Genomic DNA, 14,001 nt, shown 5'->3' with positions numbered 1-14,001 from the left:
ACGGCGCCATGGTGTAAGGAACGGACAATCGAAAAATCAAGAGCCACTCGCCCCCTGGTTAAAGGTCCAGAGGTTGCCTCCTTCAGCTCATTAATAGTAGTATAACTGAGTGCTAATATATATTAATGTGGTATGTAATATTATTTTATATGTTTGACGATCCCCTTCCATTAAATTATTAATCCCATTCCTTATGGCCGCCGCTTGCTATGTACCTTGTACCATTTCCCTATTGTCTTGAGGGGAAATTGGAGTTCTGAGAAACTGTTAGTCCAAGTACGCCAAGGGTTTCAGGTCGGGTGAGCACGTACTGCCAACGACCATATTCCGGATGTCATCCGGGTCGACCTCGGCTTCCCTGTTGCCCTGGTCGATCCATAACCGTGGGCGACTGCCCTCCTTCCGCGGCTTGCCCATGGTTACACAGCCGCCAAGGGTCAGCTTCTCCCACGTCCTTCCGGATTCTCCCATCCCCGGAAAGTCGTCGTCGTCATACCCCTTCGGCATGAGGCGCCGAGGGGTGAATACGGCCACGTTGCCGGCCAGGAACCGCATGAAGCAGTGGACGAGCTCGTGGGCGAGTGTGCAAGCCCCGTCGACAAGGTAGGTGCGATAGTCGACGGCGTGGCGCTGCGCAGCCTCGGCGTCCTGAACCCCCTCCGCGGCGAGCTGCTGGGACCGTAATTTGGCCACGTGCGAGACTGTCTAGATTCGAGTCTGGTCAGCTGGCAAGATCAGGGGAAATCGAACGGGGACGGCACGAACCTCTGCCTGGGTGCTTATTACACCGGCGCCTAAGGGATCCCAGTGGAGCATGACGTTCTCGTCGGTCAGCTCCTTGCCTGCTGAGGTACACCTATCTTCGGCGTCGTGTACCCAGTTGCACGGGTCAAATTGCCCATAGACCTCGCCGTCGCTATCGGGGTCGATGTGGCGGACGTCGTGGGGGGGGGAGCAGTGGCGGACCTTGTCGAGGAAGAACCGCACCCATCGCTCCATCTCGTGGTCGCTCGGCTTCATATACCGACACCCGTCGCCGCGGCAGCACGGGGTGGTCGGGTAAATGATGTCTTTGGCTGTCCTGGTGCCCCAGACGTGGATGGCAGTCGCTCCGATACAAACGAGTTGTTTGATCGAATGCTCGTGCGACAGCATGCCGAGCGCGAGCGCCGTGGTGCGGTACACGACGCCCAAGATGTCCGGGTCCACGCGATTGGGTTGGACGCCGTCCACCCGGATCGTCATGGGGAGGGTTGTTGGCCGCTGGGGGACATCGCCAGCGGCTGGCGACGGGGTGGAGGCCGGAACGAGGGAGGCTGGAGAAGGGCAGGCGTCGGGGTGGGAGGCCGGGGACGATGGCCCCTGGCGACGGGGAACGAAAGGAACAGCCACGTGGTCCATGACGACGGTGGCTGGAGGCAGAAGAGAAAGCGAAAGAGAAAGCTCGGGTTGGGAAAGCAAGAAACAAACACGCAGGTATAAGGGAAAGGTTTCTCGCTTATCTGAGTTCCAGTTCGAAACTCGGGAATGTATGAGGGGAGGCCGAGAATATAAGCTGTGCGCCCTCCGACCAAATCACTCCGATCGAATCAGTCGACCAAATCAGCCCATCGATGGCATCAGTCAAGCCAAATCAGTTAAACCAGATCAGACCGTCGAGATCAGACCGTCGAGATCAGACCGGCCAGATCAGATCGGCCAAATCAGACCGGCCAAACCGGTCAAGCCAGATCAGTCAATGGATGGCAAACCAGTCCGGCCAAGTTAGTCAAGCCAACCCGGTCAATGGATGGCAAATGGGCAGGCAATGGATGGCACAGACGGCGGATTGTGCAGTGGTGCATGTTCTCAGCAGAATCCTAGGTACACATGACCTAACAGACTTTTCAACCTTAGCATTAGGTCCTTTCTTGATGATTGGTGTTAAACGCTCGTCTCTCCGCCTCGTTTTGCCTTACAAAATGAGTGACAAAGCACCTCACATGACACGGTGCAGGCCGCCAGTTTCTAGAATATTTGGGGGGGGGGGGGGGGGTCATGTAGGTACTTCAGGTTACAGCGCCTTACTTTCCACCTTCCGTTCCAGCATTATGGTACCAGTAAACAATTTAAGTCCTCGACTCCTCGACTCCTCACTGTGGCTTAGACGTCAACTCTCCTCTAGTGAGCCACCGTAGTGCTAGAATGGAAGTTTGACAGTTTTGAGGTTGAGGCAGGTTTGTGTGGCGTCACTGGACCGTGACTTTCAAGTGACAGGGAACGATCAACGTCCATTTCATGTTCTGCACAACCCAGTGCCGAAGATCAAAGGCGCCTGGAAGCTGCCATCGTCTTGGTCCTTGACTCCTTGTCACTTGATGCCGAACTGCGATGGGTGAATACCTACCCGAGTACCTCCAGGCTCACAAAACGGACAACTCCTTACTGACATGACGTGGTAAGCCTAAACGTTCGCCGCCCGAATCTGCGGTTTATAATTATGGAGGCGGCCACGAGACCCTTTATTTACTGTGTAGGTAGATAGCAAAGTTGGGACATGCGGACGTCAGTTTACATAGGTAAGCATTGTGCAAGTCTCATCTGACCCGAGGTAACGGTACCGCGGGTCCACGAAAAGGGGGTCATGCAGGATTTCCAGGGAGGCACAATTCGATCACGACTTTCCAGCCCTCAGTATCAGTGACCTGCCTCGCAATACATTTGACCCCCTGTTCAGAAGTACATGTACCGTGGCTGTTGGAATTTCCGCTCACATCTCAGCCACAGCTCATCGGAGAGACTGCCCGCCATGCTCAAAGGCACGCAGTGGCGACAGGCCATTCTCGAAAGCTCTGCAAACACCGCCCTTTCCGAGTTTTGCTAAGGGTTGTATCATTACATTTCTGGAAAAGCACAAACCACACATGCATCTATTGAGTGCGAAAGTCCCGTGTCTTGGGCCTCACACACATTGACCCCCACCACAGAATCAAGAAGCCTGCTTCGCAACCAGGAAACCAGCCACCTCCCCATCCTTCAGCTCACCCGCCTGGGGATCCGAATCCGTCACCACCATCAGCCGCGGCGTCCACAGCAAATTTCCATTCGCGGTATGCCCCTGCGACCACGCCCAGCGCACCACACCCGCCGCGCCCAGGTACACGCCGGACTGCTTCTCCCCATCCACATAGTACGCATACGGCTCCAGCATCAGGCCCGTCTTGGACCCGCCCTCAATCATGCTGCCCCGCTCCGTGTTGACGCGGTACGGAGTCGCCTCGCCGACGCGGCTGCTGAGGCCGACGTCGTCGTAGCAGCTGATGGGCAAGTACGCAAAGCCTGTGTTGTTGTAGAGCCCCATCTTTGTTGTTGCTGTCGGTTAGTATTTGATTCTCAACTCACTAAGGCAGGTACCTAGGTAGGTATGTGAAAGGGGTGGGGCAGGGCTCATACCACTTCATAAGGCAGTTGACCGCGCGACTGCATGTCGATGCTTGCCCACCGCGGCAACAAATCGTCAATGTAGGTGCCGGTACCGACGGCGTGCATGAAAACCTCGCCGACCATGGCGGTATTCGTGTTGGTCATGGGGAACGAGCCGGGGAGGGGAGCGCAGACACCGCGGAGCAGCCTGGCCTCGGCCGCGGCGGATGCGACGTTGATGAGGCTAGCCGTGGCTAGGAGGGCCGAGGTGAGCGTTGCGGAAACCATCTTGGGCGGTGGTTGAGTTGGGAGTGTGTGAGAGACAGAGAGAGAGGTGCGTCGATCTCGAGGGCATGTTGGGTTCTTTTATGCCGGGTTCAAACCCCTGGCACACCGGGTGCATGCTGTCCAGTCGCATGGTATGCCATATGGGCTCATCTCCCAAAGATCTCGAGGTTCGGTCGCTAAAAGCTGTGCCACTTCCCATAACGCAGACCGATTGAGTTAATTTCGCGGCTGGCGGGTAAAGTGGTAGGCAGGCCAGGCTGCCCAGCCACAACAGTATTGGGGGCCAAGTTGGGGGCCAAGATGGGGGCTGAGCGCCGAGATACGTTACACTGTGCTTACTGTGGGTTTAAGCAGCTCCCACTAGGCAGAGAGCCCCTACAAATACAAATAGTCTTGTGGCGACAAGCCACAATACGAGAGTTAGGAGGTGGTATCGCCTCGGGCCTATTGTTGCATTACATTCCTAATGGTCGGCCACAAGGACATTGCATAACAAAGCGGCCAAGGCGGATTTCTGGATCTGGAGAGGTCAAGATGAGATCATGAGTCCCGTCCGGCCCCAAGAACTTTTGCGTCCTACATGTAGCCGCTTCTCTCCAATGGCAATCCACCCAATGGCCCTATCACATCAAGCCTTTAATCCCATGTGGTTCCAACCTCAACAGATAGTCCTCTCGTGCCCTGTGCTTCGCACTATCTTGTGTTCCGATCTCCGACGTGGCTCATTTGTTTGCGCCAGCGGATGTGTGCCTCAGCCCAAACTTGTAGACACTGAAATGCTAACAAGCGTGTTTAGTAACATCGTCCTTGTGTCCAAGGTAGGCCCAGTTTGAAACCTTAGTCGAGTATGGTTCGTTGGTAGGGTAGTTCACATCTCATGCCTTGGTGGGAACTTCGATGGCCGGGCAGTTAACGGTGTAAGGCGCATACACTCGGAAGTACTCGTTTTTCTTTCCTCCCGTATTCGGGCCTACTCGAGAACGGTCTTGCCTCAGATACTTGCGAACTCACAGATATCTAGAAGATTAATCCCTCCTCGCTCCGAACGTAGTCCTCGAGTATGACCACGTTACTAAAACCGCAATCTTCCTACGACCACCCTATATCTCCACCCGACAGCATTTCTCATCCAACGTAAAGTCATTCATTGATATTCCAGTTTCTCGGCGTCTGGAGAGCGATCGCGCGATATTGCGGGCTTAAAAGTGGACCGCCTCTTGTCGTCCCCCCTGCCTCCCCGAGTTGGATTTAGGAAATATATATACCTATGTATATACTAGCCTTGTTCCCGTTATTAATTCTCTTATGGAAAGCCCTGGGCTTTGTAGCTATGTAGCTTAATTCTAATAGTCCTAGATGTTTTAATAGTATCTATATTCGACTATTAGCATCTCTAACTATCCAGAAAGAGGAGAGGACAAGCAACGTCCAGGGGGCCGTATCACGTGAGGTTGTGTTATATGAAGTGCTTTGACACTCAAGTACTAGTAAGTATCTAACCATCTCGAGAGAGAAGCGGACGAGCAAAATCTAGGGGTCGTGTCCTGTGAGCTCGCGTCACGCGAAGCGCTTTGAGACTCAAGTCCTAGTACTAGTGTCTAACTGTCTACAGAGAGCCTAGAGGAAAGACAAGCAAAATCTGGGGGTCATGTCATGTGAGCACGGGTCATGTGAACGTGGCGACATGAAATTATGACTCCTCGAGGAGGTCTGTTCGCGGAGGTGTGGTGTTTATATTCCTAGTTTCCTTCCAGTCCCCAGTGGTCGAGAGCAGGCTCAGCCAACATGACCACCCACGCATTCACTCCCAAGACTGCGCTGGTCCGCCCTCCTTAATTTGCCACAATTTTAAACATTATATAACTATATCTTAATTTGTTTAAAATACCATGTCCAATCTTCCCGACCTCCTTCCTCGGGTCCCGGGCCCCAAGCTCCAGCCCTTCACGCCCACCGCCCATGCCCCCATCCAATTCATAAGGGCACTCGGCAACCCAGGCGCTGACAGCCATGTGTGGGAGGTTATAATTAATAACCAACCCTACGCCTTAAAAATGGTAATGTCAGCTTCTGTGGTACTATACCCTTGGGTGGTTCCTAACTCCCTCTGCAGTTTATATTCTACAGAGCCAAGGACCCAAAAAGCCGGCTAGCGAGTCATTTTGTCCACAATTGACCTCGCCTCACTTTTATAACGGGTACATCGACCCGTTTAACTGTGAGTGCCGCGCCTACGGTCGGCTCAAGGAAGAGAACCGGGAGCACCTCGCCACGCCGGCACACGGCTACCTTCTCCTCCGGCCCGACCAGGAGCTCGAGATCACCAAGTTGATCGTCGGGCCCGACCACACGCCAGAGGAGGATGCTCGGGCCCAGGGTGGGAGGATCTGGAACCGCCACGAGGAGCACCGCAGCCTCCAGATTCGCGCCATCGTCAAGGACATCGCCAAGGGTACCGACCCCTTCGCCACCGCCGATGTCCCGAAGATGTGGTCCGATCTGGAGGCGCTCCACGCGGTCGGCATCCTGGTCCACGACGTCCACGCCTACAACTACATAGGCGGAAAGCTCATCGACTTCAGCCGAGCTTGGACGACCCCCCACCCTGGGTACGTGGCCCTGGACCCGGACGACGTGGCGGACGAGATCGTGGCGGACCCCGAGGGCCTGAACCAGGCGGTCGAGTGGGGCAGGGAGCAGGGCTGGGTCGACGCCGACGTTGTGGTCCCCGAGGATTTGGCCAAGTGTGCGGCGGGGGAGGGCCCAAACCAATACGGGACCGACCCAAAGCTGTATAACTGGCTTAAGTGGGAGGGGGATCCACTGGTCGCGTCGAAGTTTATAGAGACGCAGGTCGTCGAACTTTAAAAACCACATCTAAAGAATTAATATATAACATATTAAGTTATAATTTATATACATCATACACTTCACTCAACCCCGGACTGGTCGTGTCTAACAGACAAGCGGAAAGTGCGGGACCACCACAGACTATTGAAGTAAGATGGGTAACTCAAATCCGTAAATCGGTGTGTTGTCTGTTACTAACTAGAGAGGGAAGCAGGCGGGAAACTAAGAAAAAGTTATAGCACGGAGATACTCTCAATCCAAGACTTAAATCAGGATCACTCTAGGGCAGGGCGACCCATTTGCTGGTAGGAGCCAACCATGTCCCCCAATTGATAACCGCCCACGATCAATCAAACCATCGTACAACAAGGTTAGGGTACCTCATCTCCGAATAGACACCGTAATGATCACCTAGGATTATCTCCAGGGAAATTTGGAAGTTATTGCTGAGAGAGTAAATGCCGGAAGATGAAGGGGAATTTGGTGTGGGCGGTACGGGCAAAGGTCTCCGCCATCTTCTCCCTCATGTGGGCTGGAAACTGGTAAGGAGTGGCCACATAATTAAATAATAATCTCCAGCCTCGTCCTATGCCTCTAACAACCGGACCACATTCCCTTGTCTTTGGCGCTCTTATTTGTGACCTCGCCCTTATTGAGGCCCCCTTTTAACCAATCGTGATCATCCCTTTTCTAGTATGTGATGGACGATGTGGAGGGGAAGAACGGTTAGGAGGTAGTCGATAACGTGTTTGGTGGCAGCTCTTTTGAGGGTTTCGTCCCGAGTCATCCCCGGGAGTAGATCCCGACATCCGGTAGATACCTACCTAACCAAGCTCTTTTAGTAAAAACGGTGTCGTGATTATGGGTGAGTAATCGTATCCTGTACTGGCGTAACTCTGCTAATATTTGTTCTGAAACAGTCTGAAGAACTCTTGAAAACCACTTGAGAATCTCTTGAAAATGTCGAGAAGATTTAATATGCCTGGAGGAACTCCAGGTGCCTGGAGGAACGTACGAGGAACGAGTACTTCCGAAAGGTTCCTTTTCCGAGAAAAACCATGGCCTGCTCAAGCACGGACCAAATCCCCACATCAAAAGCCGTGTCGTTTTCCTCTGTATACTGTAAAGTTTCTACTGTCATTATCCTAAAGATTATGGAAGGAGAGCCATCTTGTTTTGCCTGGAGGAACTTACCTCTGACGATGAGCGTCTCGAAGTTGGGCTTGGCAGTGGTGGTGCACGGACGGTCTGTTAGTCATGGCTTGCAGCCCGTGCCGGCCCCAAACTCAGCTGTGGGGCCAGCTCCGCTTCAGAAGGGCCAATAAGATGGCGTACCCCCGGGTAGCTTCACCGGGGAGCTTCACCGACGACCACGCAGATTGCAGGGCAACACGGCAACAAGGTGAGCAGGAAAATATTAATTGAAGCAGCTTATTCTGCTGGAAAAGAGCCCTGGAACAGAGCAGCGGTGGAGAGCTGTGCTACGATCCGGGCTCGGAAACCCCAGGGTCTCCCCAGAGCAATGCATCCTCTACGTCTTCGGTTTCAGTACCCTGGCCAGATTCAGCCATTGCATCCCATTCTTGAAACCACGACTCGTGCCTGTGGTCTTGCTCGAACCGCCGTCTGGTCTCCTCGCCCCGTCGTTCCAGCTTGACGATGGCGTCTCTCATGTCTTTATCAAGCACATTCTTGGGCTCGATAAAGTCGCCGCGCGCCGGTTTCCGAAACAGATGCAGCCCGTCCCAACTCTGCGCCCTCGACAGCTGCACGTACAGGCTCATGAAGCTGGGTCGAGTCGCCGTACCGCTGGAGTGGACGCCTTTGAGGTTGACGAGCACATCCGAGAACTGCTTGCCCTGGCTCTTCTGATCCGTCATGGCGAAGGCCGGCGTGCAGAGAGGCCCGGTTCTGTGGGTAACCCACCTGAAACCCGGCTTGCCCCTCCATCTGCCTTCCTTGCCCCGCATTTGGCTCGGGATGGCGACCGTTTTGCTCTTGATCAAGACGGTGCCGTTGGGGAGCCCGGGGATGGCGAGGTCCGCGCTATCGTCCGACTGAAGGAGGACGGCCACCGGCGGTCCAAGATGGAGAGTCACGTCGCCGGCGAGCGCGATGGTGCCGGCGGTGAGGTCGGGGAAGATCTCGACGGCTTTGAAAGGTGCCCCGTTGACCACCTTTAGCCCGACAAACTGGTTCCGAGTCACCACGACCGGCATTCCTTGGGCGTAGAAGAACAGGCCGGGAGTCGGCAGCTGCGAGTCGTCTCCGTAGCGGAGCACGTGGCATAGGTCCCCCGCACTCAATCGCTTCCCCGACTCAGTATCGTGCTTGGCCACAAAGACTGAGATGTGTTTGCCGTGGGCACGACGAGCCCACTGGACAACGGCGGCCATGTTGAGGTCCCACCGGTCTTGGTTCAGGGGCGTGATGGCTCTGAGGCCATCGACGAAAGAGGACTTGCACGACGGTGTATAGAGGCGGTGGCATAGCCGCTGAAAGTCCAGCTCGGTCTGCTCGCCGTTGCGCAGGCGCCGGAGGAAGCCCCGCAGCCTTGGACAGCCAGCCGCGCGGACCTGTTCGCGGAGGATGACGACGGCCGTGAACCGGAGGAACAGCTTATGCGCAGCTAGGTGCCTTGAAGCGCTCTCTGGTTTCTGTCCGCCACGGTCCCTAGGCGTTGGCAAGAGGAGGCTGGTCTGCAGGACCGGGTCGAACTGGAAGAAGTCGCCAAAGAACAAGACCATTGGGATTCCGCCGAACGGTCGATGCTGGTCGTCCCTGTACTGCTTCAGGCGGCTGTCCACTGCCGCGAGTGTGAGACCGCCCACCTGGCTGATTTCATCGATAATCAACATGATCATGTTTTTCCACCGCAGCTTCTCTTCTTCCGAGATGTTCTTGGCTGTCGCGGCCCTGCCCTCGAACGCAATGTTTGCCGCCGAGTGCAGCGTCACTCCGCCGATCAGCGCAGCCGCGTTGCCGCTGGCGCCCGTTAGGAGCAGCGTGTGGAGGCCATTTTTCAGCCGGAACATGTCCTTGATAGCGTGGATGACGCGGGACTTGCCTGTGCCGCCCTCGCCGCCGACGTATTGGAAATGCTGCCGACTCCCCTCTTCCTGCAGCCGTGTGCCGCGGTCGTCAAGAAACGCTGCCGGCAGCAAGACCGCCATCGATTGGAGCTTGTTCAGGGTCCAGTGCCTTGTGAGGCCCAAGGCCACATCGACGTGTGTTGCATAACGGCCGAGTTCCAGCCGCATCTGTCCGCCCGGACCGACCCCATCTGCTGATCCTTCGCCTCCGTGAACGGGCCACCGCGGGCTTGCGTGGGGCTCGCCGGAATGCGCAGAAGAAGGGTTCGTTTGCTTGCCCTGGATCTTCGCCGTCACACTGCTGTCCTCTTTCTTCTGGACCTTCAATACCGCGTCGATCTCCTCGCGGCTGGGCAATCCCATGCCGCAGAAAGGCGAGTCTTGGAGGTCCTGTAGTATGGTATAGAAATGGTGACCACGCCTGGTAGCAGTGTTGTCGTCCTGGCTTGGGTCAATTGCCCTCGCCTCTTCGTCCAAGCGCCTCAGGGCCGAAGTCGCTGTCATATCCCTGATGTCGCTGCCTCGAACCGTTGAAAGGACATCCAAGAAGGCCTCGTAATGGTCCTGTGGATCGATGCCCCCAACATCCAGCCCGACGCCGTCATCGTCCCCCTCCCGGTCGTCAAAGTCAAACCCGTCGACGACGTCTTCGTTTTCCTGTTCTAGCCCTTGCAGCTTTCGATCAGCACGGGCATCGTCCGCCGAGACGCGTAGCAGAGCGATGTTCTGGACGTGTGAGCGGATTCGAGCGCCCAGCTGCTCCTCGAGCGATCGCCAAAGTCCTGGTATATCGTCCGCCGGCTCAGCCTGAAACCTTTCCCATGGAACGAAGAGGGCGAGGTGCAGGACTGCGTTTCTGTATGTGACTTGTAAACACTTTTCTTTTACGCCGAGTGGATCCTGCTACTTACCTTCTTACAAATTTCTCGTCCTGCTCTTCGAACTCGTCTGTGAGGCGACCATGAAAAACGGGGACTGCTGTCTCGTTGGGAGTTCGGAGGCATTGAATCCATCCTTTACAGACTGTTGCCGATGGTGGAAAAGGAACCGAAGTTGGTCCTCGCCGATGACCATGCTCTTTTTTCAGAACGACGAATGATGCGTAGTCGTAGAAACAGAGGTGTTCGAGGATCGGGCCGCGGTGCTTGTATGCTTCCAGGTAAGAGAGCTTAAAGCCGCTTTCTTGGAAGTAGACATTGTTTGGGTGCGGCTCTTGACCAAGGCTCGCCAATGCTTCTCGCAGACACGGCCACTGTCTAGCACAGGCCCAGTACAAGGAGTTCAGATGTATCCAGCTCCAGGCAGAGACGTTCGTGAAGTCGGTCTCATAGCCGAGCAGATAGCCAAGCACCTCAGGATGTGAGAGCTCTCTGCTCGTGTGGATTCGATTTGCGACTCGTAGGAGGAACGATTTGGTGGCTTCTCCCATCGCCGACGGCGCAGCAGAGCCGTCTGGCTCTCCTTTCTGCTGTAAGGCCAACTCCAGCAGCTCCTCTGCATGAGCGAGTCGCTTCCACATCGGAGCGTTGAGCTTCGAGGCATAGTTGCAAATGTAGTGGACGAGCGCCAGCCCCTTCTTCCGCGTAATGACTGGTGATATGTCAGTATTATGCCGAAGACCTACGGCCATGCTCTGGTTGTACTGGTTGACCATCTGATGATCCCGTTTCACCTCGAGCAGGCCGTCTTCCGTAAAGCTAGTCTCCGGCACGAGTTTCCACGGCGCCCGGAACCGACATAGCTGCGCTTTGCATTTCTCCGCACCCGACTTGAGAACTTCCTTGATCGAGTACTTCACACACGTAGCGGTATGGTGATGGACTTGGCAGCGAGACGCGACGAAGTTGGCTTCACGCTCAAACCTCCCCGATAGCCACTCCGCGTCGTGAATCAACTCGGGCTCTACCACAGTGGTCTTCTTGCCACTCTCCGTTGCCTCTTTCGCCAGGGCCTCGTCCAGGGTCGCGGTGAATACGTCATCCACAAAGCTCTTCACTTTGGACCGGTATACCCCTTCGTCGGGATTGGCCATATCGCGGACGAGATTCGCCAGATCCAGGTTCCCGTCCAACCACAGCAGGCCGTGCAGGTGGAGGGCCCCGCGGTCGTTGGTCTCTATGGTGGCGTAATAGTGACTCACCTTCCCATAGATGGATGGCCGTCCGACGCGAACGTAATGCTCAAAAAATAGGGAGATCTCACGGAAGAAGAAAAGAGTCGAGCTCAGAGGATCGTGGACCGAGAGGGTCGTCGCCTGCAGGGTCGTGGACAGTGCGCTGAGAAAGGCTCTAGCGGCCTCGCCATCTCGTCCCCTGTGCGCCGCGAGCTTCAGCTTTACGGGGTTGTTGATGTCGTTTGGGTTGAGCGTAAACCAAATAGCCGTGAGGCCGAACGCCACGATCATGGACCAGATCTTCTTCCGCATCGACAGGCGACTCTCGTTTGATAATGGATGTCGGCTACCGTATAGAGAGAGCTCCTTCATAAGTGCAAGAACATCTCCGTCCGTCGTTTTTCCCGTCTCGGACATCTCCTTTTGCGCCTCCCTCAACCGCTCGGGTGTCAGCCTTCGATGGATTCCCTCAATGCGTCGGAAAGCCGACCGCTTCAAGCGTCCCTGGCCGATTCGTCGATTCCGGGACTTTACAAGGATGTTGAAGATGAGGAACCCAAACATGGGGTGCTGGCCAAAATGCCCACCGTGTCTCTGCAGGACAACCTTGGCCCACGATTCTAGCGTCATATCTCGCAATAGCGGATTTGCTGAGCCTCCCTCTTCGTTACGATCCACTACCCGTGGTCCGCCACGCCCATACGGAAAGCAACAAGGGAATGTCTTGGGAAAATAGTCGGGAGAGAACGCGTCGGCAAACTCACTACCGCGCGATATCCGGATGAACGGCCGTTCCGAGGAGCCATAGACCTGCATAGACGGTGCGTCGCCGGCACCGGCCTCATAGCGGTCGTCAGACTCGCGCTCTGCTTGTAGCGCCAGACTGATAAAGTCTAGCTTGTCCTGCTCTTCGAAGGCGGCCTGGTCATCGATCGGAAACATGGCCGAAGACCGTAGCTCAAACACCGGCTCCTCCGTTTCTTCAGCCGTCGCCTCCTCCAAGCTGGCGGTGGATGCGCTAGGCGTGGGCTCGGCCGGAATAGAACTGTCCTTGCATCTATCTGCTAATTCCGCCGCAATATCCTCAACCGTCGATGGCTCGACCGGGAGATCCTGTCCTCGATCGGTCGGCGGCACGATCTGTGCTGTCCGGATGGCTTCCTCTGCAGTCTCTTGCTCTCTCACCATTCGTTGGTACGCCAGAGACGGCACCTGGCTACCATTCTCAAAGGACCAACTGTCCATCTCCTCCTCGTTGATTGCAATGTCCGCATAAAGAGGGTTATTTGCCCGCAGCCAATGCAACGCTGTGAGAAGGGCGCCGGGTCGGACACTCAACAGTTTGCTCACGTCCACCGGCCTCGGCCGCTCTAAGCCGGTCCAGATTACATGCACCTGGTCCAACGACGAGACAAGTGGATGCGGCAATATGGTCGCAACCAAAGACTCTACATCGTTGGGGAAGACCGAGATATGGCCTACAATGTGCTTCCGATATGTCGGACCGGTCTGCTGTCCGCGCTGCACGTTAAACTTGGTGATGAACCCGTAAGCCGTATTGAGGGAGATGAGCTTCTCCTCTAATGGGGTGAGATCTCGGAGCTCCTTTGGGTATCGGTGCTCACAGCCGATATCCATCGTACTACCCATGCAGACGCCCGGAACCCGGTGTCGATCGAAGGCGGCTTGACAGGCGAAGCAGATCGGCACAACATCGTCGCCATCTCGCTCCGGAAAGCAGATCTGGCATGCTAGGAGATTTGTCATTGCTGGTTGAATGTCCGCGGGAACCGCTCTTTTCCAGTGGACATGGCCAAGATCTCTTGGCTTCTTCTTTATATAGCAAACCGAGCACGTTGCTATCTCCATGGTGCTCTCGTCGTGGAACGCTTTTAGGAAGGCTTGGACCGTGTCGACTTTACGTTCCCTCGGAATAGGGTTGCACCAGTCACGGCGAACCGAGGCCGCTTGTTTTTCCCGGAAGGATCTCTCCCTCTCCTGGACCAGTTAATCTAGTGCCTCCCTTTGCTGCGCAATCATCTCCACGGACGACCGGTCAAGATGGGTTGGCTGTCCGCCCGCTGGGTCCGGGGAAGGCTCTTCTTGCCTCGGCCGGCGCCGCCTCCTGATTATTTATTGTTAGTCACCCAACGCCACAGGCAAACCTGAAGTTTAGGAAGATACTATTACGTACTGCGGAGATGACGAATCGGCTTCCTGGCTCGCCCTTCGAGCTCTTTGACGGCCCCGGCTAGC

The 14,001-nt window shown here is 55.6% G+C and overlaps 3 protein-coding genes across 3 annotated transcripts; 1 reads left to right on the top strand and 2 right to left on the bottom strand.

Annotated features, from left to right (window-relative positions):
• Positions 1-110: 110 nt before the first annotated feature.
• F5144DRAFT_633179 (uncharacterized protein) lies at positions 111-1,498 on the bottom strand. Its single transcript, XM_066792527.1, has 3 exons — positions 766-1,498; positions 312-705; positions 111-256 (listed from the first exon to the last, which is right to left on the bottom strand). The coding sequence occupies exons 1-3, from the start codon at positions 1,399-1,401 to the stop codon at positions 192-194; spliced, it is 1,095 nt and encodes a 364-aa protein (XP_066640648.1). The 5' UTR covers positions 1,402-1,498; the 3' UTR covers positions 111-191.
• A 1,156-nt stretch (positions 1,499-2,654) lies between these two features.
• Positions 2,655-3,931, bottom strand: F5144DRAFT_584773 (uncharacterized protein). The gene is made up of 2 exons (XM_066789640.1): positions 3,433-3,931; positions 2,655-3,340 (listed from the first exon to the last, which is right to left on the bottom strand). The coding sequence occupies exons 1-2, from the start codon at positions 3,688-3,690 to the stop codon at positions 2,969-2,971; spliced, it is 630 nt and encodes a 209-aa protein (XP_066640647.1). The 5' UTR covers positions 3,691-3,931; the 3' UTR covers positions 2,655-2,968.
• Positions 3,932-5,579: 1,648 nt separating this feature from the next.
• On the top strand, positions 5,580-6,558 carry F5144DRAFT_496708 (kinetochore Sim4 complex subunit FTA2-domain-containing protein; the record flags this gene model as incomplete). The annotated part of the gene is made up of 2 exons (XM_066786164.1): positions 5,580-5,762; positions 5,818-6,558. 2 exons carry the CDS (start codon positions 5,580-5,582, stop codon positions 6,556-6,558), a joined length of 924 nt encoding a protein of 307 aa, XP_066640646.1.
• Positions 6,559-14,001: the final 7,443 nt, after the last annotated feature.

Source organism: Chaetomium tenue, assembly GCF_020726465.1.
Source record: "Chaetomium tenue strain MPI-SDFR-AT-0079 chromosome Unknown F5144scaffold_6, whole genome shotgun sequence".
NCBI lineage: Eukaryota > Fungi > Ascomycota > Sordariomycetes > Sordariales > Chaetomiaceae > Chaetomium > Chaetomium tenue.
The sequence above is the reverse complement of the archived record's forward strand: the minus strand, read 5'-3'. Positions and strand labels throughout refer to the sequence as shown.

Bases quoted from the DNA above. Each gene is read 5' to 3' on its own strand.
- F5144DRAFT_633179 (XM_066792527.1), bottom strand. From the start codon at position 1,401: ATGGACCACGTGGCTGTTCCTTTCGTTCCCCGTCGCCAGGGGCCATCG. The intron at 706-765 runs GTTCGTGCCGTC...ACTCGAATCTAG, and splicing joins TAATAAGCACCCAGGCAGAG to ACAGTCTCGCACGTGGCCAA. The intron at 257-311 runs GTACGTGCTCAC...ACAGTTTCTCAG, and splicing joins CCGGAATATGGTCGTTGGCA to AACTCCAATTTCCCCTCAAG.
- F5144DRAFT_584773 (XM_066789640.1), bottom strand. From the start codon at position 3,690: ATGGTTTCCGCAACGCTCACCTCGGCCCTCCTAGCCACGGCTAGCCTC. The intron at 3,341-3,432 runs GTATGAGCCCTG...GCAACAACAAAG, and splicing joins GTCAACTGCCTTATGAAGTG to ATGGGGCTCTACAACAACAC.